The sequence below is a fragment of the Procambarus clarkii genome, chromosome 10 (assembly GCF_040958095.1).
Source record: "Procambarus clarkii isolate CNS0578487 chromosome 10, FALCON_Pclarkii_2.0, whole genome shotgun sequence".
In the NCBI taxonomy this organism is placed as follows: Eukaryota; Metazoa; Arthropoda; class Malacostraca; order Decapoda; family Cambaridae; genus Procambarus; species Procambarus clarkii.
Window position 1 is genome coordinate 38749494 of NC_091159.1, and position 27669 is coordinate 38777162.

The 27669-nt window shown below is 40.5% G+C and overlaps 1 protein-coding gene across 5 annotated transcripts in view; it reads right to left on the bottom strand.

The window, feature by feature from the left end:
• Positions 1 to 499: 499 nt before the first annotated feature.
• Positions 500 to 27669, bottom strand: part of LOC123745435 (Exchange factor for Arf 6) — a 109144-nt gene continuing 81974 nt past the window's right edge. For 4 of the 5 annotated variants that reach the window (XM_045726018.2, XM_045726009.2, XM_045726032.2 and 1 more), the window contains one exon: positions 500 to 8819. In XM_045726018.2, coding sequence (XP_045581974.1) covers positions 8063 to 8819 — 757 coding nt within the window. In that variant the 3' untranslated portion in view covers positions 500 to 8062. Of the gene's footprint in view, positions 8820 to 19093; positions 19188 to 27669 lie in introns of all 5 variants that reach the window. The other variant, XR_006771336.2, reaches the window with a different exon arrangement.

Sequence of the window (27669 nt, forward strand, 5' to 3'; positions counted from 1 at the left end):
TGTTGACCTGAACAACATCCCTATGGGTATGTACCTTAGCACGTACAACACCCAAAGAGGCAGGAGAGGGAGCCAAGGCAACCTATACTGGCCCCAGGGAGTTGTATGTAAGTCCCCTCACCACAACAAGGTGACACTTTGGAGGGGGAAAAATTTAGATGAAGTTTGTGTTTATACAGTATGAATGACATTATGGTACCAGCCAAATTATTAATAAACAAAAATTTCTAAATAATTTTAATATGTGGCAACAATAATAGATTTTGGCAATTTGTTCCAATCTTTTCAACCTCCACAGTGTCTTTTCCATACACTACTGTCAACCATTTCCCTATGCTGTATAATTTTCTTCAGTGTATCTCATCAATTCCATTTTCTTCCCTTTTCCTCATGTGCTAGCTGAAATCAGTCTTCATTATTTCCTCAGTTTCCTCTCTCAGTACAGGAGGTAATTTTAACTTTAATGATAGCCAAATCAGCATGTAGAAATCATAGACAATTGTTTATGTGCTCCTTCAAGTCTTTATTAAATTCCTGAAGGCATTTTAAGGTATTGGGAAGACAAGATGGTCAGCTCCCCAAGGCTATGGAGTTTCCAGAGGAAACAAGGCATCAAGGTTATAGACAGATTTTTAATACAAATTATTCTGATATTGCTTCAACTGGAAAGTTAGGTGACCTAACCTTATTTGATATGCAGTACTGCATGATCACTTGCAATTATGTTTTCTGGATTTGAGGTATGAAATATGAAGTCTGTTAAATATTAAAAAGATGTAACTAATTGAAGTGCTATCACAAAAACCTCATGTTCAGCCTTTTTAAACAGGAATTCTAGCAATGGCAAGTTAAAATCCAGAAAACACTACCTCATTATTTTGGTTTTCAGCAAAAATGTTGCTTTTTACTATTTTTTACTCAGAAGTGGAGTCTTGTTTTATTAATGCCATGGAAATATAAACACTGAAACAAAACAAAACTTAAGATACAGCAGCAGTATATGAAGCCAAAATATTAAACTTTACACACAACTAAATTATTTAAGCTGTGTAATAATTGATCACAAATTATGGCAATGGTAAGATAAAGTATAAATCTCAATATATAAACACCATAGGTTGTTTTATACATGTGTGCCGGCACCCATCAATGTGTGTTAAGATTTCATAAAGGTTTTACCCAGACATCATTCATTTCCTGAGAGACTACTATTTCAAAATATTTTTCAATGACATTGCCTATGCAAAATACAAAGGAGATTCAATTTAAGAAGAGACTAATACAAAACTATGATTTAAACAATAATTGGAAAGAATTTGACAATACTGTACTATTGCAAGACACAATCTCGGCAGAAACACATGATACTTCAGCTTGGCTGACTTTTAATAGCCAACACAGAAAAGTTAAACAATTGTATCATGGGAAAAGCAGAAAAGTTAAACAATTGTATCATGGAAAAAAAAAAGAGATTATAGTTTATAGTGTATATCTAAATTGTAAAGAACAGTTAGAAAAATAATCTCTTGTCTCTGGAGACTGAGGTCTCCCTAAAGACCATCTTCCCATTTGCAAAACTGAAAAACATTGTTATTGTTTTGCATGCAGAATAAAAAGTACATTAATATTTTTATTATGATACTAATTGGTACAGTAATACTAAACCTTAAGCATGGAAACAATAGTGGTACAGCATGTAAATATATATTGATAGCAAAATCTCAACAGACTAGATATTCAAGACATTTTCTCACCTACATTAATACCCTTCACAACACACAACAGTGCAATAATGGAAGACCACATTCTCCATCATTACACATATACAAGGAAATTCAAATAAATATAAACCTGAATGCTTATTTGACTTGAATCATACCCATTCCTCAAAATAAAAGCTATCATAACCTCCATTTATAATAGAAGCTTAGTTTCTATTTCAAAATTGAGTTTTTACAGTATACTCCTCAATCATGCACACAAATCTCACAAAAGAAGTAAAACATTAGTCACATAATTCCCCAGTATAGCCAAGGAAACTACCTCTTCTTCACTCTTAGCGTCGTCATTAGAAAGTTATTTTCCAGACTACTACACTTCCTCCGGATCTACATACAGTACTTCATATTATGAAAGGTATGGAGTTCAACCCAGCCGCAGACGAATGTCTGGACACCTCTACCAGGACACCTCCACCCAGCCCGAAAGCCCAAGGCAGGTGTACGGCTCCAGACTCGCCGGTTCCTCGTTACGTCTATAAATGGCCAGTTATGCCGCCGGTTCCTAGTTCTAAGCCTCGGTGACACAAGATGTGACATCACTATCAGGGGTATAAATACCCATGACCTCAGTCAATTCGTCAAGCCTCTCTCAGGTGCTCAGGGAATCAACATTACAGTCTCAACGCGAAGCTTGCCTCCAGCCGCGTTGTGTACAGGTCATGTATCAACCCGTTCTCGCAAATTTAATAAGTCAATATTGACTTATTAAATATGTGCATAGGTGACATACTTAACATAATAGATACCCTTAAAAAGATTCATAGAAAACACCGACCTTACCTAACCTTGTTAGTATATTAAGATAAGCATCTTCTTGCTTCGTAATTACAATTATTACCTAATCTATAATAGGTATAGGTTAAGTAATAATTGTAATTACGAAGCAATAAGATGCTTATCTTAAGATACTAACAAGGTTAGGTAAGGTCGGTGTTTTCTATGAATCTTTTTAAGGGTATCTATTATGTTTAGTATATCACCTATGCACGTAGTTAATAAGTCAATATTGACTTTACGAATTTGCGAGAATGGGTTGCATGTATGTATATGTAAACACTTTTAGCGTCACCCTTATTTTTGTATTAGTGTAAGTTTCATGTGTATTTTTGCTTTTGTGTGTTAACCAAGTGTTTAAAGTAAGAGGTTTTGTGTATATTTCATAAATTTTTTGTTTATCTTAATTTTAGAGTAAATTGTTATAAATTTTTATATGACTATTCCTTTCCTTCCTGCTCAATTTTCATACTGCAAAGGCCAATGCATTTTTTTTAATTAATGCTTAATACCTGCTTGATGGGGTTCTGGGAGTTCTTCTACTGCCCAAGCCCGGCCCGAGGCCAGGCTCGACTTGTGAGAGTTTGGTCCAATTGGACCAAACTCTCACAAGTCGAGAGTTCCGACTCCGTCAAGAGTTCCGTTTTGCTGGGTTCCCAGCCAAATGGCTGGGAACCCAGCAAAACTCTATCAACTTAAATTTACTGGAGATGAGAAACAGCCAATGTTGAATCTCGATGGACTTTGCCTATTTCCCGGGTGGACCGGATTAAAGGACCCCAAAGCCATGAGGGCACTACGAGAGTCAACTTCCACCACAAAGGAGGATTGACAACGAGAAAGCATGGGATGAAGAACATAGAGGATAGCATAAAGTTCTGCTGTGAAGATGCTAGCCTCCGGAGAAAGGCGACACATATAAGTGTGGGCAGGAAAAACAACAGAGTAACCCACACCAGTCAGCAGACTTAGACCCATCTGTGGAAATGGAAACGGAGTGGGAGTGTGAAGAAAAGTGATCAAGGAAAAGGGCCTTCAGAACTGTAGGAGGGGTAAAAGCTTTAGTGATGCAGGTCAGGGAAGTACAAAATTTGACAAGGGGGGAACCCCTCCACGGAGGCAAGGACGAAACAATACGAGGAGAAACATTGGTAATACGAACTGAAAGAGAATCTTGTAAGCGAGACAAATGGACAGAAAGAGGAAGATGGTGAAGAGGAACAGGAACTACAGGAGGGGTAAAAGTCACTTATCTTAAAGTCAAAATGAGACAGAGAACCCTGTAGAGCCGAGTGTCTCCAGACATGCATCAGGCTCGTGACTGAGCTGACTGTCTGGAGAAACCTTGTTTCACCTGAGCTGTCATCTGGTGGCAGGCCTGTATCAAGGTGGTGAATTCGCAGCAGTAATGACTGTTTATGTTGTTAACCCTTCAAGTGTGCATGGCGTATATATACTCCATGAGTAACATGTCCCACCGTGAGCATGGTATAGATATACACCAAAGGGTGCCAGGCACGATTCAAATGTCCAGCGGTGTAAAGGTGTAAAACAGCGGTGTAAAACCCATACCGTAGCCAGGGGAGACTGTAAACAGACGCCATCTTGAAAAAAAATCTAGAGCAGGCCTCCTTTGTTTCCCAGGCCTTAGTTAGTGGCCAGACACCATGGCGAGAGTATCACGACCCAGCGTCTGACCTCGCTAAGCGCACTGCTCAGTCTTTGACCGAAGACGAAATTGCCAATGCCAACAGTTCAAGGACGTTGACAAATCTGATATTGACAACTCGGATATAGATGAGGACTATACACAGCCTGAAGAAATAGAAACTACTGATAGTGAGGGTGAACATGTTGGTGCCACGAGGGTGAGGATGCCACGAGAGTTACCCGCTACTACTCAACACCACTTCGCGCCCAAGCACATAGTTCATCTGTTCCATTGCATGTTTATGATATGATCAACGAGTCTGAAACAGGTGACTCATTCTCAGGTTTTAGTAATGTAGAATCGGAGAATAGTTTTACCCCGCCTACTAGTGCCAGTACAAGTTTCACCGCATCAGCTGCCCGCCCAGCCAAGCGCCGCCACATGGAACAATATGGCAACAATGAGGAACAAATCCCCTCATGTTCCAATACTTTTCCCTCATCGACCCTTCCTGACCCTAGGGAGCCGGTCGGCCGAGTGGACAGCATGCTGGACTTGTGATCCTGTGGTCCCGGGGTCGATCCCGGGCACCGGCGAGAAACAATGGGCAGAGTTTCTTTCACCCTATGCCCCTGTTACCTAGCAGTAAAATAGATACCTGGGTGTTAGTCAGCTGTCACGGGCTGCTTCCTGGGGGTGGAGGCCTGGTCGAGGACCGGGCCGTCGGGACACTAAAGCCTCGAAATCATCTCAAGATAACCTCAAGATAATCCCCTACTGTTGCTAGGCCTGCTTCAGCTCCTGGTCCCCGGACTCCTCGCCGTGGTGCAGCTAATGACTCTCGGAAGGCAGCAGGTTTATTTGTGTGGAGTGATGGGGAAGATTTTGTTCCACAAATTCCCAACTTTGACAACAGAGATGTGGGAATTACAGATCTTTTCCCTGATACTGGTGACAAAATGAGTGAAATGGACTTCTTTACTGCATATTTCGATGAGCTGCTCATGGAACACATTGTTCACGAAACGAACAGACTTCAAGCCGATTTCATTGAAGGTGAGGAGGTATCAGAATTTTCACGACTACAGCGTTGGAAAGAGACAACTGTAGGTGAACTGTATGTGTTTTTCACAATTTGTATGTTGATGAAACATTGTGTGAAACACGTGATATCAGATTATTGGAGCAAAGACAACGCTGTTCCAACACCATTGTTCGGGAAATATATGTCCCGAGACAGATTTCTGTTGATCCTACGGTGCCTTCATTTTGCAAATAATGCAGACCAGAGACAGGATGATAGGCTTTGGAGGGTGAGGCACGTGCTAAATGACCTGATTGGAAAGTTCAGAGATTACTACGTACCAGCTCAGAAGCTGGTTATTGATGAATCCCTTGTGCTTTTCAAAGGACGTGCTGCCTTCAAGCAGTATATTCCCTCAAAACGCCACCAATTTGGATTGAAATTCTTTGTGGTCTGTGACTGTGAATCAGGAATGGTGTTACACATGATACTGTATTCCACTACAAATGTAAACATTCCTGCTAATGACCAATATGGCTTCTCAGGTAGTGTGGTGAAGGCACTGCTTGCACCATATTTGAACAAGGGGCCACATATTGTACACAGATAACTATTATACCAGTCCCTTACTAACCAAATTCTTGCTTGATAATAAAACTGGAGTGTGTGGCACAGTAAAGCCAAAATGAAGGGAAATGCCTGTGTTTGACAATGCTATGCAAGTAGGTGATTGCGAGGTAAGAAAAGTGGTGCAATACTTTCAGTGCGATGGAAAGACAGATGTGAAGTGAACATGCTGATCACCATTCAGCTTGGTTCAATGGTGGACAGTGGCAAGGTGAAAAGAACAACAAAGCAAATAATATATAAGCCAGATTGTGTGATGGACTACAACATCAACATGCGTTTAGTTGATAAATGTGACATGATGGTGGGTGCTGTAGAGTGTGTACGGAAAACAGTGAAGTGGACAAAGAAAATGATTTTCCACCTTATTGACATAACAATGCTGAACAGTTACAACATGTATCTTGTGAAAACATGTAGAAAACCATATTTCCGTTCATTTAGTTTTCAAGTTGTAAAACAGTTACTAGGTAAATTTGGCAAGGACACACCTGGCATACAAAGACCCATTCGAGACCCAATATTGAACCATGCTCCTGCACCCAGGCTCGCTTACAGGGATACAGGGAGGCCTTTCTGGTACACCAAATCAAGAAATTACCACCAACTGGAGCACATGCAGCAGGCCAGCGTGCTTGTTTGCTTCCTAGTGAGATTTTCCTAATACTATGGTGATCTCTGATTCACGGGCTATCCTTAGCTTCTTTGAAGGGAAGCCAAAGGTAGTAAAATTGGAAGCTACTGAGGAGGCCCTCCCTGAAATAACTTAAACAATGCTGACTACCAAGAGAATTGCAGTTACTTTGAGGAATGGATATACAATATGATTCACTAGTACATTAAAAGAAAAATGGCTTAATAATTTATAAATAATATATATACTGTACAGTACATTATACTTATTAATTTTTTATATAACAATATTATATTTTATCAATATTCTGACACTAAATCATTATTTATGACACTCTAGTGATGAGATACACTCCTATATTAACACGACACTATGTACACATGTGAAATGCATCCAAATTTAAGAATAAAAGGGTGAGAAAATATCAAAGAAAAGCATAGATCAACCAAAGGAAAAAAATGTCAAAAGAAATTAAACACCCTATTCTGGTGGGGTGCCATTAGCCCTCTAAGCTTATCTTTGCCACCAGCCAGCCTTAGCTCTACATACCATGTTTTTGAGACCCAACCTCTCACCAACCCAAAGACAGGACTAGAATCTGGTTCACTTTATGAGGTGAAAGGAACAGGAGAGCAGAAATCACAATCATAAAACAGGAGAAAAACTCACCAGAAATCATAAATGCAACATAATGAGTGACCCATAGATAAGCACGGCAAGCCAGTGTGATGAGCAAATCTTCTCATGTACAATTACACAATCAAAAAGTTGTATTTTTTTCAAATTTGACAAAATCATCTCCTCTCCATTAACTGGGAAGAATAAATATCATACACGTCTAGGAAACAAGGTGATTTGAGAAGAGCTAGCACATAGAAGATAGAGGTAGGAGCTTGCAACCCCTCAGAACACTTATCTTGAGTGAGGTGTGGGTAAATGAAAGCTGACCCCAAGGAAGAAAAATGCAATACTAGGGCAAATGCATTGTGGGTGGCATAAACTGTCACGAGGAATAATAATAAACAAAGCAATGTTCCCCGCCTGAACGTATTGTTACAAGGAAACTAACACTACTTAGTTAAAACCGAGAAGCTGACATAAGGTCCAACACAGATTAAAGGTGTTGGGCTGGCTATACGAGATGGAGAAGTAAGAGGAAAAAACTGGACGAGTCCTCAGTTGACTTGGACTGCCATCTAATACTGGTCATATGCGCATCACAGTTTGGATATTTACCCCACTGCAATAATCATTTACTATGTTTCCAAGGGATGCTTAATTTCCATCAAGCAGTCACTTGTTTTGTTATGCCTATGCTGTCTGGTGAAGGTTTTCTCAGTTGTTATGGCTGATCTCTGATTCCCTGTTGCCTTTGCTTGTGTAGTGAGCCAGATTCTATTTCTAGCTCCTAATGTGTGATGAATGAGTCTCTGAGACCTGGTGTATTGGGCTAAGGTTTGGTGGTACAATACCACAGATTAGCTTAGGAAGTTACTGAGAGATCCCATGCAGAAAATCTAATAAATATCAAGTACAAAAATGCTATATATTAAATGCATAGTATTTTATGTCTATATATCTACTCTTGTCCCTATATTCTTCATAATTGGGGAATTTGGTAAAGGCTTTGGGGGAAGAGGTGGAGCTTCAGGGTCCAAGGAAGCCTGCCACTCTTTACCCTGTCCACTAGTATCTTCGTCTTCACACTTGTAACTCCTGCTGTTCAATTTACTGAACTTGAAGAGGGCAGAAAGCCTGTTCCATGTGCCAATCCTAGGGTCATCTTCCAAATCCTTGTCTTCAATTCTGCTTTTCACTTTTTTATCTGGCTCTGATGCAATCTTCATACTTTCCTTTAGAGTACATTCAGCTTCTGTTATATTCTGATCTTCTTTAACCTTCTTGTCCTTGTCTTTTGATTTGGTCTCATCTTTTGCTTGCTTATCTTTCTCCTTTTTCTCCAGTCTATCTTGATCTTTTTTTTCTTTAACTTTTTCTTTCCTTTCTTGGCTTTTTAACTTTTTCTCTCGTGTTTTTTCCTTTTTATCCGCCTCTTTTTCTTTTCTTTCCAATTCCTTCAAGAATTTCTCTGTTTCTTTTTCTATCTTTCTCTTTTCCTTATCTTCCTTGCTTTTTTTCCTTAGTGTATCCTTGTTGCTCTTCCCATCCTCCTCATCTAAATTGTCTTCCTTACCTTCATTTTCATCCTTGTTTAACTGTGCATGATCTTGTTTGAGCTCATCACTGTTTTGATCACTATCATCAGCATTGGCAGAAGCCTCCATCTCCACAATAGGGTCGCTAGGAAGCTTGACTGTTGGAGGGGGGCTGTAAAGACATATAGTAGCATTCAGTGAGATAACTGTGTGTACAGGAATAATACAATAGTGTTATAAATATATAATTTATTATCATTTTAATCTTAGTGATTAATGAAAAATAAAATATTCGCAACTTTATCAACATATATAAATGTCATATCATTGTGATAAATACTGTACACGTATGTGCACCGTTAAAAATGAAAAAACCCAGCGTTGAATGTAACAAAACGCCATTTTCTGGGTGAGACCCAGAGGTTCCCCCGGAGCTAACCGGGCTGATATGAATATATTAGACCCTGGCATCAGTCGATGCACATGGAATTCTAGGCCTACTAGGGACCACGAGCCAGAACCTGGCCCCCTCAGAGAGGTACGAGGAGCAATGGCCTATAGAAACCCCTGTGTGGTTGGAAGCATTCTATGTCTGCCATCGATTGGGTCAGGCACCCAGCAAGGTAAGCACCCCAAAATAAAACCCCTATTCTGCTTAAAATATTGCTACTGAAAGCCAAACTAGTGGACAGAACTCCCCAAATAAAAATGAGCAAAATAGTTTGATGTCACCACGCCGCCGTCTGTGCAGCACCTCCCCCCCTCCCTGGGAGGGTAAAGAGGGGAGCCCCAGACCCCCACACCGGCTATCCAAATCCCAGGTTCTGAGGCTGGTTGTCAAAATACACAAAAAACTGCCAACTGGAGGGAGGGAGGGTTGCCGGGGAGCCTCCGGGTCTCACCCAGAAAATGGCATTTCATTATATTCAACGCTAGCTTTCTGGGGAAAGCCCCGTTGGCTTCCTGGAGCTAATTACCCGAAGACATCAGGCTGCACCACACGACCTCTAATAAACCACATGCCCAAATGAAAGCTCCAGACATGACACCAAAAACATCAGCCAATGCAGCAACATACGAACAGCGTAGGCATGAGGATAGACTGCAGGCTGGCTGAACCGAAGTGCCCTGCAAACAACCTGGGAGACCCAAACCCTGGAACAGGGAAGAAGGGAAACCGGGTCAACCCAAAGCACATCCCCGGCCACCAAGGCCGTGATGCGTAGATAACAGTGGAGAGCCGCAACTGGACACAACACACGATGCACCCCTGGCCTAACCAACCATCAACAACCCAAGGGGCCTCTCCGAAAAGCAGCAGTCTCATTCTTTGCCAGAAAAAAGGAGACTGCTGCAAACAAACAAACCTACCACGAGGACCAAAAGAGCAGAAACCTCTACGCAGGAGAAGAGCATGAAGCTCCCCAACCCGACCCCCAGAGGCCAATGCCAACAAGAAAAGAGCCTTCGCTAAACAATCCTGAACCGAAAGTGCCACCACAAACCAAGGAGAAGAAAGAAAGGAGACCAGGATGGCTCAGGCAGCGCGTAAGCAGGTGAGCACGAGAAACAATGCACAAGAAAGCTTGCAGAACGGTGCAGACATAACATCAATGCCGAACACAAGCTGCAGTGGCTCTGCCAGCGACGCACGATACAAGGCGACAGTATTCGGCATAAGATGCCGGTCCTGGAACAACCATGAAGGAAAGGACAAGACAACATTAGCAGAGACAGAAGTAAACCTACGAAGGGATAAGAAATAATGGAAGGACCGCCACGAAACTTCATACTGCCCCCGAGACGAAGCATGCAAGTGGGACACCATCAAAGAAGCCACCTGCTCACCATACAAGTGGTGCTAGACCCGCATCAGAAAGATTAGACACGAAGATCGGAGGAGAAGATCGAATCAGCTACGTAACGAACTGGCCCGACCTGCTGAAAGAGGCGGAGCCACGAGAAGACCCCAGGGTTTGGACACCAAGCAAGCAGCACCTGTAACCAAGGCTGGGCTGACCACCAAGAGGCCAGAAGGACTACTCTCCCTTAGTAAGTCTCCAAACAAGCTAGGATCTGGAGCAACAGCAGAACCGGGGAAAAGAGGTACAGGAAACCCCACCTCAAACAGTCCTGCCAAAAGCATCGACTCCGATGGCCTCGCAGTCGGGGAAGGGTGCCACATATATCGGAAGATGCTGCGACCACGCCAATGTGAAGGGGTCCACATCCAGGAGCCCATATGTCAGGGAAAGTCAACTGAACACGTCGGCATCGACCGTCTATTCCGTGGACAGAGGAATGAACCGAGAAGGACACCAGCCAGGACGCTGGACTCCTCACGAACATGAACGGCCAGGAGAGCCAAACCCTGAAAATTCAGCAGATGAGTCACCCAAAGAGCTAAGGACTACAATGAACCCTCGCTGTTCAGGCAAGGAATCACCGGGAAGCCATCCGAATGGAGCCAGATCATTGATCCGCGAGCGACCCGAACCCTCTGAAGCGACATTCACACAGCCGCGAACTGGGCGCCAAGGCGCTGAACCCCGAAAAACCCGAAGAGGATGCCAGCAACGCAGCAGCCTACGTAAGGCACCCGAAGGCCGAACCCCAGCAATTGCGAGAGGTGGAAGGGACATCCCCAAAGGAACCAGAACAGCCAACGAAGCCAAATTCAACCCGGCAGGTAGACTAACCCGTCAAAGCTCAAACTCCTGCACGAACTATCGACCAACTGCTGCGTGACCCGGAAACCCTCACTCCAGAAACAGCCGAAGGTGGAACTGCAGCCACAACAGAGCCACCAGAAGGAGAGATGAAGAAAGTGATCCAAGAGTCCCACACAAATCCCAGCCAAGATCAAACCCGAGAGGGAACCAGATGGGACTTCCTTTAATTCATCAGGAACCCGAACCTGGCAAGCTGGGAAAGCACAAATCCCCAGCGAGCAGACACGGGGACCGGCTGGGAGCCAACACCAGTCAGTCATCGAGGTAGGCCAGAACCCGAATCCCTAAAAGACGCAGACAGGCCACCACGACCAGAGAAGGCGTGTGAAAACACAAAGTGCCAGATTCAAGCTGAATGGAAAACAACGAAAGCGGTAACCCTGATGCCCCACAACAAAACTAAACCAGCCTCTGAACTCCGGAGAAATTGGGACACCATCCTAGCAACCAGCTCCAAGAGGAGACAGACCTGTGACAGAATGGTCATACAAAAGGAGAGGCAATAAACCCATGGGTTCAGACTGGATAAGTCCAGAATAAACCTGAGGTCCTTCCAGTCCCATTTCAGAACTGGAAACAGGCGGGAAACCACTGGAGGGACGAGGTCATGCCAACCACGCCCAAGTGAGCCCACTCTGAGATGACCCGACAGAGCGCAAGAGAAAAGGCCCACCCTGCCAACTCTGTAACCCCCCCCCCCCAAAATAGGAGGAGCCACCCAACACCACCGTAAGCTACACGAAATGACCCGAAAGGCCCCACAAATCATGGGACCAGGTGTGAGCAAACAGAGTGAGCCTCCCCCCCCCATTGCCCTGTCAACGGGACGAACTGTGAATGGGTTACGTGAACTCGACCTCCGCACAAAGTGATCACAGCACCGACCAGATGAAGAAGGTTCCGAAGGCTGCACTGGCGCTGAAACTGGTACCACTGGCCTACCCCGACGGGAGGAACCCTGAGCTCTGGCACAACCTTTCCGGGAAGACTCCCCTACGCCCCACGGAGAACCAACAAGTCCAACAAGGGACGACAACCGGATGAAGCTGCCTGCAGTACCGCCTACTGTACCACTGCAGACTCTGCAAACAGCAAGGGACAAAAAGGCAAAGACAACCTAAGAGCCAGGGCCCAAGCAAATTTCACAGAGGAAGCAAGCACCACCTGCCGACACGCAAGACGGGAAGCAAAAGTAGCAACACTGCACCCCGCAGATCGGCGCAAATAGCTTCAAAAGGGCAGATGACACACGCTGACGAAACCAACACACAATATGAAGGAACCATTATGGAGGCGTAATCCGGGACGTGCAGGAGGTAAGCAGCGAAGGTCTCCCGCACTACAAGAGGCGGGATGTGGGAGGCCGAAAACCTCCGGAAGACGGGATCACCAAACTCAAGGCGAAATATGCAAACAGACAAGGTAACTACTGGATCTGTCAAAATGATAGACAGATGTGGGAAAACATCACCAAACTAATGAATGACATTCCTGAAGTACATAGGCTAAAATTCACACAAAAGCTACCAGAAATATATGCAGAGTATGTAAAGACAGCAATGGACACTAAACACAACCCAGGGACTGAGAGTTTAGAGAGCCAAATTAACAATGTAGAAGGACATTGTGTCAAAGTACACGAAAATGAAGGCAATATTGAAGAGCACACTGGTAATATGAATAAGGAGAGAAAAAATGAGAAGGACGAGAACACAAATGAGAAAGATGAAAGCAACAAGGAGAAAGATAAGGGCAATACTGAGAAAATGCGGAAACGAGAAAGTTGGAACAAAAAACACAGAGGTAGCCAAGTCGTGCATGGGTACAAACAATAAGAATACAAGCACAGATGAAAATATTTGCAGATATTATGTAAAAGGATAGTGCAGATATGGGACCAGAGGTACGGAATGCACATTCATGCATCCCCAGAAATGCTGAAACATGTTAGGGAAAGGCAGATGTCGCTTTGGTACAGAGTGTAGATATTTTCACCTTAAGCTATGCAAACTCTCAGTTAATGAGAGGAAATGCTACGATCTTCATTGCACTGATTTCCATGTGAGAGGTACACAGCACTATATAAGAGAGGAAGTAAAATATAATAGCTCTGGAAATTTTTTAGAGGCAGGCAGAAACGGGGGGAGGAACAGACAGGCAGAAACATTGTAGGAGTATGGATGGAGAGGGGGAAATGCCCAAGACTGGACTACAATTCGTCATCAAGCCCACACATACTACACCCCCAACTACACAGAAACTACCACACTCCACAGTACCACTTCCAAAACTGAACAAACAATTGCCAGAACAACACACCCTGTGTCAGGGTGGAGAGGGGGGGGGGAGAACTACCAAAACCTTCCAGAAGTGACATACAATATCGACAATCATTCAGATTTGCAAACATACAAGGTTTAAAGTCAAAATCAAGAAATAAAGTTAAGTTCATAAATGGCCTCCTATTAAAGTCAAACTCAATATTTGGGGCATTCACAGAAACTCATACGAAAGATTACATGGATAGTGAAATCTGGATTCCTAATTATAATTTATATAGATGTGATAGAGAAACTAGGTCAAATGGAGGAGTAGGTCTGTATATTAAAGAGGACCTGGTATGCATAGAGCTACTAAACTCAACTAATGAGGTGGTAGAGGTACTTGGAATTAAGGTAGAAAAAATAAACTTAATTATTAATCTAATATATAAACTGCCAGATACAACGGTTGAGGAATTCACAGAGCAGATGCACAAAATAGAGAACATCCTTGATAATCTAACGAACAAAGCTCCAGATATTATCTTCCTTGGAGACTTCAAGTTACCAAGTCTAAGATGGAGAATGAAAGCAAACACAAATATCACAGCAGGGAATGACCTGGGAAACAACCAACCACAGGTCAGAGAACTTTTGAGAATCTGTTACAAATTCTCGCTCAATCAACAGATCACAGAACCAGCTAGGAACGAAAACACACTAGACTTGTTATTCACAAACAATGATGAACTAATCAGAGACATTACAATCTCAGATAATACATACTCAGACCATTAGCTCATTGAAGTTCGAACTAGCATAAATAACGGTAGTAGGTCTAAGAGACCCAGCAAGCGAGAAGGGTATTCAATCAATTCAATTTCAACAATAAGAGGATCGACTGGGAAAAAAAATGTAGACCTTGCAAACATTCAATGGGAAACGGTCTTAAGCGACAAAACTCCCACACAGGGAGTGTCACTTCTTATCCCAAGTTCTTTCCCAAGAGGCAGACAAGAGGAGATCCAGCACTTAGGTAATTACAGGGAATAGCTCAACTGACGGCTGAAGCATTCAAGTTCTGCTTAAAGCACGTGCCTGTGAGGAGGGGCAGAAAGAGGACCACTCTAGAAAGTGAATGCAGACAACTGTACAGGAGAAGGAAAACAATAACAGAAATGCTTAGGCAGACATGACTACAGTATCACAAGAAAGGAAAATAAACCTAAACAGGGAGATCGAAGAAAAAGAGCAAATGTTGAAGCGAGCTTACGAGTTTGAAGAAATGGAATTGGAACAGAAAGCTATACAAGAGATAAAGAAAAATCCAAAACATTTTTTCACATACGCAAAATAAAAATAAAAAACTTCCCCAGTATTGGACCTTTAATTACAACTGAAGGTACGTACACAGAAGACAACAAAGAAATTAGTGAAATTCTAAAGAGCCAGTATGAGGCTATGTTTAGCACACTAATAAACAACATGAAAGTTGATGATCCAGACAGCTTCTTTATGTATGACATTCAAGATGCAGGTAATGTAATAGATATTAACACAAACTCGGAAGACTTTGAAAGAGAAATTGACAATATGCCCATGCACTCAGCTCCTGGGCCGGACTTGTGGAATTCAATATTCATTAAGAAATGTAAAGTACCAGTAGCGCGAGCGCTCAGCATAATATGGTGAAAGAGCCTAGATACAGGGGAGATACCAGCTGCACTTAAATCAGCAGATATAGCTCCTCTGCACAAGGGGGGTAGTAAAGCCTTCACAAAAAATTATAGACAAGTTGCACTAACATCACACATAATAAAAGTTTTGAAAGAGTGATTAGGAATCAAATTTCTAGTTTTATGGAAAATAATGAACTACACAACCCAGGACAACATGGATTTAGAGCGGGAAGATCCTGTCTGTCACAGTTACTCAACCACTATGACAAAATCACAGAGGCTCTAGAAGAAAAGAAAAATGCAGTAGTAGTATACACAGACTTTGCAGAGGCATTAGACAAATGTGATCTTGGAGTGATAGCACACAAAATGAGGTCAATGGGAATAACTGGTAAAGTAGGACACTGGATACTAAATTTCCTGTCGAACAAAACACAAAGAGTAAAGGTTAATCAAATAAAATCGAGTTCAAGCGCAGTTAATTTAAAAGCTCTGTACCTCAAGGTACAGAGCACCACTGCTTTTCCTTATTCTCGTATCAGATATAGACAAAAATACAAGTCACAGCTTCGTGTCATCCTTTGCAAATGACACAAAAATCAGCATGAAAATTACCTCTGTGGAAGACACTGAAAAACTACAAGCAGATATCAACAAAGTTTTCAATTGGGCAGCAGAAAATAACATGATGTTTAACAGTGATAAATTCCAGGTACTCAGGTACAGCAAAAATGAGGATCTGAAACATAATACAGGGCACAAAACACAATCGACTCTGCCCATAGTAGGAAAACAGCATGTCAAAGATTTGGGAATGATGATGTTCGACGATCTAACGTTTAGGGAGCATAACCAAGCAAATATTGTGGCAGCCAGAAAAATGATAGGATGGATTACGAGAACTTTCAAATCCAGGGATCTCATTACAATGGTTGTACTCTTCAAGTCACTTGTGTTGTCCAGTCTTGAGTACTGCTCAGTACTCACTTTCCCCTTGAGAGCAGGAGAGATTGCTGAAATAGAGGGAATACAGAGAACATATACAGCACGCATAGATGCGATAAAGCACCTAAATTATTGGGATCATCTCAAAGCTCTCCAAATGTACTCACTAGAAAGGAGACGAGAGATAACAAATAATATACACATGAAAAATACTGGAGGGCCAGGTCCCAAATCTACACGGTTAAATAACAACATACTGGAGTGAACGATATGGAAGAAAATGCAGAATAGAACCAGTGAAGAGCAGAGGTGCCATACAGTAGGCACAATCAGAGAACACTGTATAAACATCAGAGGTCTGCGGCTGATCAACGTCCTCCCAGCGACTATAAGAAATATTGCCTGAACAACCGTGGACATCTTCAAGAGAAAACTAGATTGTTTTCTAAAAAATGTGCCAGACCAACCGGGCTGTGGTGGGTAATGTGGGCCTGTGGGCCACTCCAAGCAACAGCTTGGTGGACCAAACTCTCACAAGTTAAGCCTCGCCTCAGGCCGGGCTTGGGGAGTAAAAGAACTCCTAGAACCCCATCAAGCAGGTACGGGAGCACGGAACCAAACCCGGGGAGGGGTCGATGTCAAATTCAACTCGCACGAGGAGAAAGGAACAGAGAACCCCTCTCCTTGCAACAACAAGTCCTGCACAGAGAGTACAAAACACCCAAGCGGGGTCCAATGGGCCCCAAGGCCCCCAAGTCAACCACTCCCCAGCCCCGGGAACTTTCCCATGAGGACACAGGGCCGAGCCATCCTCCACACCCCCCCGCCTCTAAAGAAAAGGCAGGAGCAGCCGAGAAAGCAGGAACGAAGGGGGCCCACTGGTCAGACCCAGAAGCTCCGGCTGGAGGAACATGCTCGAATGCCTCCGTCGCCACCCCAGAAGGGGGCATCCCCCAAAACTGCCCTAGTCTCAATACCAAATAAACCCTTCCCTAACTCCGAAACCTCAGACGCTTCATAGCTGGAGGCATAGGGGAAAAGACCAGGATGAACAACAGAGAGGGAAGGACAAGGGGGGCGTGGACTGAACCAAGGGCGAAGCGACCAACACCTCCAAGTTCGGGTCCCTATAACCAAAACAGGGCAGTCTCGGGGCATCCGGGGTAACAACCAACCTAGCGTGTTGGTTGCTACCCTGTTCTGTTGCAGCAACCTAAACCTGCACTGCCGAAGCTGCCTGCACCCGCATATCATGATCATCAGACTGGGTGAATTGGAGTACAAACAAGGAACAAGACTCGTAAGACTCCAAGTCGAAGGTGTCACCAACCCAACAGGCAGCATGACGGAGACACAACCGGTGAGTGTCACCCTGAGACAAGGGACAGAGCAACCTACAAACTTACACGAAGCGAGAGGGAACCCAGGGGTTGCACTATCAGACCATAGAGCCCCTGCGGGGTTTCCCATGGCCCTTAGTTGCGTAATTTCACTAAGGGAAGCCCAGGAAGGGGTACTGCTAACTGGCGCCCAAAGTTACCAAGCAAACTGCTAAAGCTGAACCCTTGGGACGTGTACATTCACAGGGGCTTAGTGGAGGGCCACCGAGATATAAATGGGTGTGACCAAACCAAGGGGCAGACCCCTACCAGGCAGCAACATAAAAACAAAAGAAAAATCCCACAAGAGGACAACGTGCCCAGGTGGAACAGAGCTGGCCACTATGAGAGGTGAAAACTAGCTGCACAGTACCCTACATCCCAACCAGTGATGAAACTACCCCCTACCCAGAGGGAAACAGTGGTGCATGAAACACCCCAGCTGACTCCAAGGGTGGTCAGTCACCGAGCAGCAAAAGACCTTGCGGAGGTGGACTCCCCTAAGGTGATTTGTGGAAGGTGGCCCCAAGCCCCAAGGGAAGTACTTACAGGGAATCTGGGGAAGGGGACCCTAGGCGCATGCAGCCCGAGTACTTGTGAAGTTACTCTTGGCTCGAGCACCACCTAGTAGACAGGACCACACCACATGGTACAGAACTGGGGAAAACACCAGGAGCCAGAGGTGCACGACCTTGCCAGTTCACATTAGCCTCAGAACTGGGGTTTGGATAGCTGACGCGGGGGTTTGGGGCTCCCCTTCCCCCTCCTGGGGAGGCGGGAGCTGCGCAGACAGCAGCGCGGTGACGTCATACTCGTTTGCTCATTTTCATTTGGAGAGTTCTGTCCACTAGTTTGGCTTTCGGTAGCAATATTTTAACCAGAATAGGGGCGCTTACCTTTCTGGGTGCCTGACCAGGTCGAAGGCAGATAGAATGCTTCCAACCACACGGGGGTTTCTATAGGCCATTGCTCCTCGTGTCCTCCTCAAGGGAGACGAGGTTCTGGCTCATGGTCCCCGGTAGGCCTAGAACTCCTTGTGTATTGACTGATACCAGGGTCTAATACATTCATATCAGCCCGGTTAGCTCCGGGGAGCCGACGGGGCTCCCCCTCCCAGAAAAATATTACTACACAAAATAATAAGGTTATATAAGATAAACATCCTTAATATCTTCCAATTTTCCACATGGCAGCAGCAAACTGTACTAAAGAATTATTTACATTCAGCTTCTTAACCTGCCAGGGTGCTCAGCTCTGTGCAAAACATTATGAATAAGGCTTCTCAAATAGGCTTAGTTCCATAGTAAAGCTCATATCTTATGCACTTGGAATGATAAAATTAGTTGAAAATTCCAATTTACTGAATACTGTACTGTACTGCATTTTAAAGTCAGACCTTATCTTAGGACTAAACAAGACAGTGACTATAACAGGTGCACCAGAGAGTTACCTTTTTATGGGATGTTCTTCTGCTGACTTACTTCACAAAATGGGTAAAAATTCTTGTAAGCTTCTATGAGTAACAGAAGCAAGATGTCAACATGCTGTCAAAATTATGAAATGTAACTGTTAAAAAATGCAAGTTAAATTTGATGAAAACCATATACTTATTAATAGCAAGTGCTGAAGATGTCAGACTTCCGGATGCATTTCATTAGGTTTAGTAATCAGACTTCAGTCTACCGCTAGCAGGACATTTAGCCTAGAGGGAATTAACTACTGGAAGAGCTACAAAAAACTTTTTCAATATGAACTTGATTCTCCGTGTTATATGATCTACAAGAACCAGCATGCAGTGGTAATCTACACACTTTGCAGCATCTATCATAGGGGAAGACATGTGTTCACTTGCTTGAAAAATTCAGATCATGAACAGTAAGAACACAGTGTAGATCTTACAACAGCATTTCATAATTATCAGCAACCCTTCTATTTAAAGTTTACCTTACACATGTAATAAATCATACAAATCCTACCCTAGTATGAAAAATACAATAAAGTAAATATTTTTAAACTTAAAATAATGGTTGCTGGAAAAGCATACGATGCCTGAACTGATTACCAAAAATTACCTTTTCCTTTAGTTCCTGGTGGTATGCAGCATTAAACAACAGTCAAGATATTCACATTTTACTATGGGAACTTCAGGTATATTTGATACAATAATTGTGCAGAAATTCTTACCTTAACATTTAATTTTCTATCAATGACATAATATCAGATTTACATTTGTACTTATTAGCAGGCAACAGTGATCAAAGCTATGCCAATTAAATGCCTACTAATTATTTATATCAATTAAATGCCTGCTAATTATTTATGCCAATTAAATGCCCGCTAAATATTTATGCCAATAAATGCCTGCTAGACATTTACCTATTCATAAAAAGGATTTTCAGTCAAACACACAGTACAATCACAAAATTTATATATTTACATGAAAACTGTCTGTCTACAGAGGTCTGTACCACTGTTTTAAGGCTCATGTCCCAAGTTCAAAAATACAAGTTATATACACAAGGCAATAATATAAATATTCTAGCTAATATAACTATATCGTGTCTGAAGGAGTAATAATTGACATTTCTCATATCACAATGTATGAATACTTTAGTCTCGGCTGTAACTATGAAGCTCACAAAGGGAAGAGTGGAATGTATTTGGAATGCAGAATTATAAAGAAGAAAACTATACACAGACGCAGGTGATGAATATGAACCTTGCGACAAACAACTGACTGATCACAACTTTCCATGACTTAACACACGAGAGGTGCAAACAACACTTAAGGCTCAGACTCTCACACTGTGTCACCTCTATTAGCTAAAAAAAAAAAAAAAAAAAAAAAAAGATGGTGGATTCCAAAAATATTGTAAATCTGATTTATTTTTGCTAAAGCCAGAGCTAAAACTGGAAGATCCAAGCCACAAACAGCAGCATTAACCTCATATTTCACAGTAACAGATGCAACTGCAAACAACAATCTATAATGTGTGTGTGTGTATCTCAAGACACCTTGTTCCTCTACAGGTTTGTGGAGTGATCGTAGGGGTGAATCTCACCCCTTACATAAGCAGCCACTCGCCATACCCACATCCTTAAGTATTCAAGACTAAAGTAACAGAAATGTTCGGTGACCAACTCTGAGATGACTTTGTTATTACTGGTTATATATAATGTCAAGATAATACTGTACATTACTCGTGTATTGCCAAATTATTAATATCTATAATTGCTTATAAATACATTAGCTGCTCATACAGAACTAATCCTAGGTGCTGTATATGTGTTGCTGCCAATACATATCATTAACTAATAATTCAGGTACTCAAGGTCATTTACATCTACAGAGAAAGAATCATTATTAATATAATGATTTACATACAGTACATTGGATGTTGAAGTTAGAATATCTATGTTATGAATAGATTTGCACCTTCATGATCTAAGAAATGCACAGTTATGTTGGCAAATAAATGAAAATCAGTATACTGTAGCTGAATATTATATACAAATCTTAAGCAAAAGAGATTTATCACTGAGGTGTACTTCACGAGGAGCCAAATTCTTAGACTATGATAACAGCTTGCTTAGATTTCCACTATTTTGGAATCCCCATTTTTAAGTCTGCACTATTACAAACTTCAAGCATTATTAATTAGAAATGCAAGGTTACTTAGTTGGGTTTTCCATTACTGTCTACATTAAAATAAAAAATTTAAAGCTATATAATCTCAATCTAGTTTAAAAAGTTTTGAAGCCAAAAGCAGCATTATGCAAATTATAGACGTATCATCCTACAAGATATACTTACTAAATACAGTATTATATTAAAATAGGAAGACCTTTTAAAATCGTAAACTATGATATTGAAAGTGCAGTAGCAACAACAATAACTCTTCACTAAACAACAAATGACAAACATCTATAATTACAACATATTATAAAACTGAAAACTGAACAGTTTCAATAATGATTTATCTCAAGTGCACATGAAAAAAAAAATCATCCACATCCACCATAAGAATATGCTGCACTACATTATTTGGTAATGCCATAACTGTTGAGAAAAAGAATCAGATCAATAGTTTATAACTAGACTTATCAGCAATGTTAAAAATATTTGAGTGTAAGTGGGATAAGAAAGTGATACTGATGAAGGTAGCAGCGATAAAAATGAAAATGAAAACCAGTTACAAGTAAAGATGGTATTTGTTGTGACCCTTATTAAAAACATTTAGCATCTGTATTGAAATTAAAACAATGAATATGATGATTGTGAGTGATGCTGGCAGTGGTGAAAACCATGTACCAAAATAATAACGTACCCTATGATTCCTGCATAAAAATGACTCCCTTGACTTTCGATCGGCGCATTGCCAGCATCATTGCCAGTACTTTAAATATGGACAATAATTTAATTTTCAAAATAATCTTAAAGAAAAACTGATAAAGAAAGAAAGAGAGAGAAAAAAAAAAAAAAAAAAAAAATCTACATTTTAAGTGATAGTACATTATGCTAACTATTGTAATGACAATACAACAATATTCACAAAATTTTTACATTTTTTTTAATAAACTTTGGCACCATCTTGCATACGTATCAGCCTCCTTCATATAAGGGAGCTAAAAGTGGTTGCAGAGCTCAATGACCACTTGGCTTGGAAGGGACCTCCTCTAGTCTCCCATCTATGAGCCAAAACTACTATGTGAAGTGTGTGTTGCACCTCAACAAATTATTTATGTGCATAATCTATGATCATAAAAACAAAATCTTAAAACTCAGTTTACCTAGTATACAACAGTTTTTGGAGGCATCTTCTCTTACTATATAATATCACGGCTTTTCACTAAAAATCAAAATATTTTTTTTGCTTGTACTGTAACATTAATACAGTACAATACTTTTATTAAATTCATTACTGTATCTGTATCTAATTTTGGCATTGTTCGTAAAGCACAACATTTAATTTATAGTACATTAAATACAAAAATTATGGATTAAAGATTTAAATTCAAGATGTGAATTTTATGTTATGTAACTCCTGCAAAACTTTCCTGGCATGAACGGGAAGAATGAGGATTAACGAGCCCCGAGCCACAGCGTCACGCCAACTTCATAAAGACCATAAATAAATACAGTATTCTGTTCAGAGGTAAATAATATTTTTCTCCCCATCATCACCACCACCCTGTTTCCCACTCTTAAGAGTGGGAAGGCACTTGGACAGCAATATAAGAAAAGCAAAAAAAATAAGCACCCATCCAAAACTCTTTTCCTTTCTAGCAGGTGATACGGGGTTGTTTGAACAAGTGAGTGATGTGCTGTAGGGTCACCTGTAGCGAAGTGGGAAATGCAATCGGGTCACAATCAAAGGCCCTGGGTTTGACTGCAACCACAGGACGGACTTATTTGTGCACATTTCCTTTCACGTAGCAGTAAATAGGTAATTAGAAGTTAGGCAACTGTTATTGAATGCACCCAGGGAAAGGTCAGTAGTTGGCCTTAATAAATCTATCAGACTCTTGTCCCCGATATGCCTGACCCATCTTATTTTTAATAACTGTAATAATAACTTACAGATAAGTTGAGTCAAAAGTAATGATATAGCTAAAATAGCAAAAACATAATTTAATTGAATAATCACTCATTTGTGACACCATGAGATCATGAAGTGATATATAAAGAATCTAATGACACCTTTGATTTATTTGGCAATGTTTCATATTGACTCTCCCTGAAATTTTTTACATTAACCCTTAAGCCATACAACATACAATTATCTTTTACTGTGAGACTTGACTTTAATTCACATGCATAGAAAAATGTTTACATACACAGCAACATTCAATAATAGTATCACAACCATGAAAATTTCAACATGCAGCCCGCCACTATCACCATCTTGGTACTGTAACATATTTCACTAGGATTATTCTATTTATACCTTTTTTTTTTTTTAAGTGTAATATCTTGAGCATGGTGACACAATATGTAAATCTGTGTTACATAAAATTATGTACACTATGCTGTACAGTATTGATTTACAAACATAATAAAAGTGATGCATTTCCTTGCCAAGTACACTAAATTTATTGGGATTTATAGATAATTTTCTGTGATTACTGTATATTTTATGTATTGAAACACTTCTTGTTAGGTATTTAATTAGATGGGCAAATTTTTCTATCAGAATGAAGACACTTTTCTTTCACTCAATATTTTTAATTAATTCTAATGAGTTATGGAAAGAATATTATTTTATTCTACAAGAAATGTAATAAAAAATGAGTAAAAATCAAGAGTTAAAAAATTATAAATCACAATTATATGAAAACATAATCAGAATACCTGACATTTGCAGCATAATGAACTAACATTTAAAGATGGCAAAGATCATCCAATGTTTTATTATTAACACAGAACACATAACTGATAATATATCTTAGCGTCTGACATGATGCTTCAAACACATGATGACTCTTGAGGCATGAATATGTCCGTCCTGTTTATATCTACCACTTTTTAACTATCAATGAAAGAGGAATCAAAGCATCAAGTCTTTGGATTAAGTAGGTAGTCAAGAGCATGCCAGTGATTTATATATTTGTCTACAATTTTTTTTAATTAATTTACACAGATTTCATATATTAAAAGTAAAACATTCTTAGAAATGAACTTCGACCAAATACTTCCTACTGTTGGTCTCTAATGCATTTTAAGCAAATAACGAAAGTAAGAACAAATTAAAATATAAATATAAAGAGAAAAATTCTAATAAATTAATTAAATCCTATCATACTAGTAGTGTACTTGAATTATGGCAAACGAGAAAAGCGTTTCAAAAGAATGAAAGATAATGCCCCATTTATGAACCCAGATATATCACAACATGAAAACAGCATGAAAAATACTTAAAATGAAATGTACATGTGCTTTCACTTAAATATGTGAGGCTTCTCCTCACTCATTCAGCCAGTAGCAGTTACCAGCCTGAGGCAACAAAGGTGTGGGGAAGGTCTTACACAAGCACTGTACACCAATACTCTCTCAACATTCTGCTGATGATTGATCTCTGGACATTATAGTGAAATGTCCAGATTCATCAACATTATTGAGGTTTTTAAAGAAAAGTTATTGGTTTTAACTGGATCAAGAAAAATTCCAGCTACTAACAAATTTTATGCTTTTTTCTTGTGTGTGGATTGTGTGCAAAATAAGATATTCTTCAATGTGCTAACAATACGTTAACTTGCAATACAACTAGCCAGTGGCTAAAACAATTATTAATTACAAAATAAACTGCTAGCAACTGCATACGAATATCACCAGCATGATTATTATTCACGTTTAATGCCATTTCTACAATCAGCTGTCAAGAACATCAGATTTCATTATTAATGTCATTATACATAGCATTTTTTAACTTTTATTAGTTTAAATAATCACTGATCTGACACACATGAGATTTATGACATGTTAAGGCAAAACGTAAACAAATACAAAATAAAATGTCTATACTGTACTTTAGTACTACAACAAAAAGCATCGATTATGAAATTTTTCACACCATTGATGCATCTACCAGACTCAGGCTCAAAATACATTTTGAGAGGAAAGAGGACTTACAAACCATGTTATTATGCATTTAACTGGCATGTGGTGTATTACAATACTGTACTAAGAAAGTGCATATTGGGTACTAAACAAATGTGTGTCTGTTATACCCAGGTGTGGCACAAGTTGCAGCTCATCATACTGTATATAGGAGGCATAGCATAACTTGCAGCATGTCATACATCAGTGGCATAGTACAACTTGCAGTACATTATACATAGGTGGTGTGACAACTTACAGTGCATTATACATAGGTGACATAGCACAACTTGTGGTACATCATACATAGGCAGCATTGCACAACTTGCAGTGCATCATACATAGGTGGCATAGCCCAACTTGCAGCATATCATACATAAGCAGCACAGTACAATTTGCAGCATGTCATTCATATCACAGCTTGCAGCACGTCATAAATAAGCGGTGTAGCACAACTTGTGGTGCATCATACAAAAGCACCATAGTAAAACTCGCAGCATGTCATACATAGTCAGCATAGCACAACTTGCAGCATGTCATACGTAGTCAGCATAGCACAACTTTCAGCATGTCATAAATAGTCAGCATAACACAACTTGCAGCATGTCATAGTCAGCATAGCATAACTTGCAGCATGTCATAGTCAGCATAGCATAACTTGCAGCATGTCATAGTCAGCATAGCACAACTTGCAGCATGTCATAGTCAGCATAGCACAACTTGCAGCATGTCATAGTCAGCATAGTACAACTTGAAGCATGTCATACATAGGCAGCATAGCACAACTTGCAGCATGTCATACATAGACTACATACATACAAACAGGTTTAAGTAGATTTCATCAACTTACGCTACCAAAAAGGCCTTTAATATCATCACCCAAAAAGACTAATGCATATGATAAAGAAGCAGTCATGAATAACTGGATAAAGAAGTACTGTACTTGACAAACAGGAAACAGTCTCAGTGAGAGAAGAGATGTCAAGAATTGAGAGAAGTTCCAAGTGTCATCCTACAGAGCATGGTTCCTTGGACTACTGCAGTTAAAGATTCATGTAAATGATCTACCAAAGGAGTCAGGCTCCAATGCCAATGTTTGCAGATGAAGAAAAAGCTGATGAGATGGGTAAAAAGTAAGGATAACTGCACTAGGTCCTAAATTGCAGGATTAGACGAACAAATAATATAAATACATGTACTGCGAGAAGAAAAAGTCTACATTTTAAAAAGACGAATTTGGACAAGTTCCTGCAAAAATAATGATGGATCAGCCAGGTTGCAATGAATATGTGGCATATAGACTGCTACAGGTAACAGACTCACTGACCAAGTTGCCATGAGATGAGCCTAACCCAACGAACGAGCTTCAGAAGACTGCAAAATCTTGTATAATTTTTATATAATGGACAAATAATATAGAGAATCCTGTAGATTTCAAAGTACTGTAAAAATATTGCAGATTTATTCTGAAACCTTTTAACAAATTCTAGGAATATTTATACACTTTTTGGGATGTGTATAATTACATTTTTCCTTATCTAAATCAATAGAGTCTATATCAGTATACTCCTTTAGTATGAAATTTATATAAACAATACAGTACAGTATTGGTCTTTTTGGTCATTCTGTCTTCTACATTTTACATTCTGATGTCTTCCTCATCTCTATCAATGCCTTTGTTTGGTTGTGTTCTTTTAAAGATTCCCTGATCTTACATGTCTACCATTTCACTTGAAACCATTTCCTATCTTATTAAATATCAGGGCATTCAACTACAAGACAGAAACTGGGAAGTGAACTAAGACCACTGGACAAAAAAGGGGCACGAGTCCACCTAATGTTGCCAATACAAAAGTAAAATAAAGAAACTTCCAATTTTTGTGTTCAAATGACATAAAGAAGGCATGTAGAAACATCAACAGCACAAAGTTTATTATTAAATAAACCTACTCATTTCTCTATCAAGACAAAAAATGCAGAATAAATCCAATGAAAAGTAGGGGTACCATAACGACAATTCAAATCACTGTGAACATCAGAGGATCACAACACTCTATCCTTCTATCAGTAAAAAGGCTCATTGGAACAAGGTCAAGCATTCAAAACAAAATTTGGTAAGTGCTTTCAGAAATTATAAGCTCAGTTGAGATGGCTATATGGATCTGCATATGGAAAAAACAAATAACCTCATAGATGAAGCAAGTACCAGGTACTCCTTGTCTCAGGATGGGCTGTGAGAGAAGAACTCTAGAAATTAATTACCAATAAACTCCAGGTAGAAGCAAGTACCAGGTACTCCTTGTCTCAGGATGGGCTGTGAGAGAAGAACTCTAGAAATTAATTACCAATAAACTCCAGGTAAAGTTTGAGAAATTAAATATGGATACTTACAAGTGGTTTATGGAACAGCATAGTGAGGGAGTTTAGTA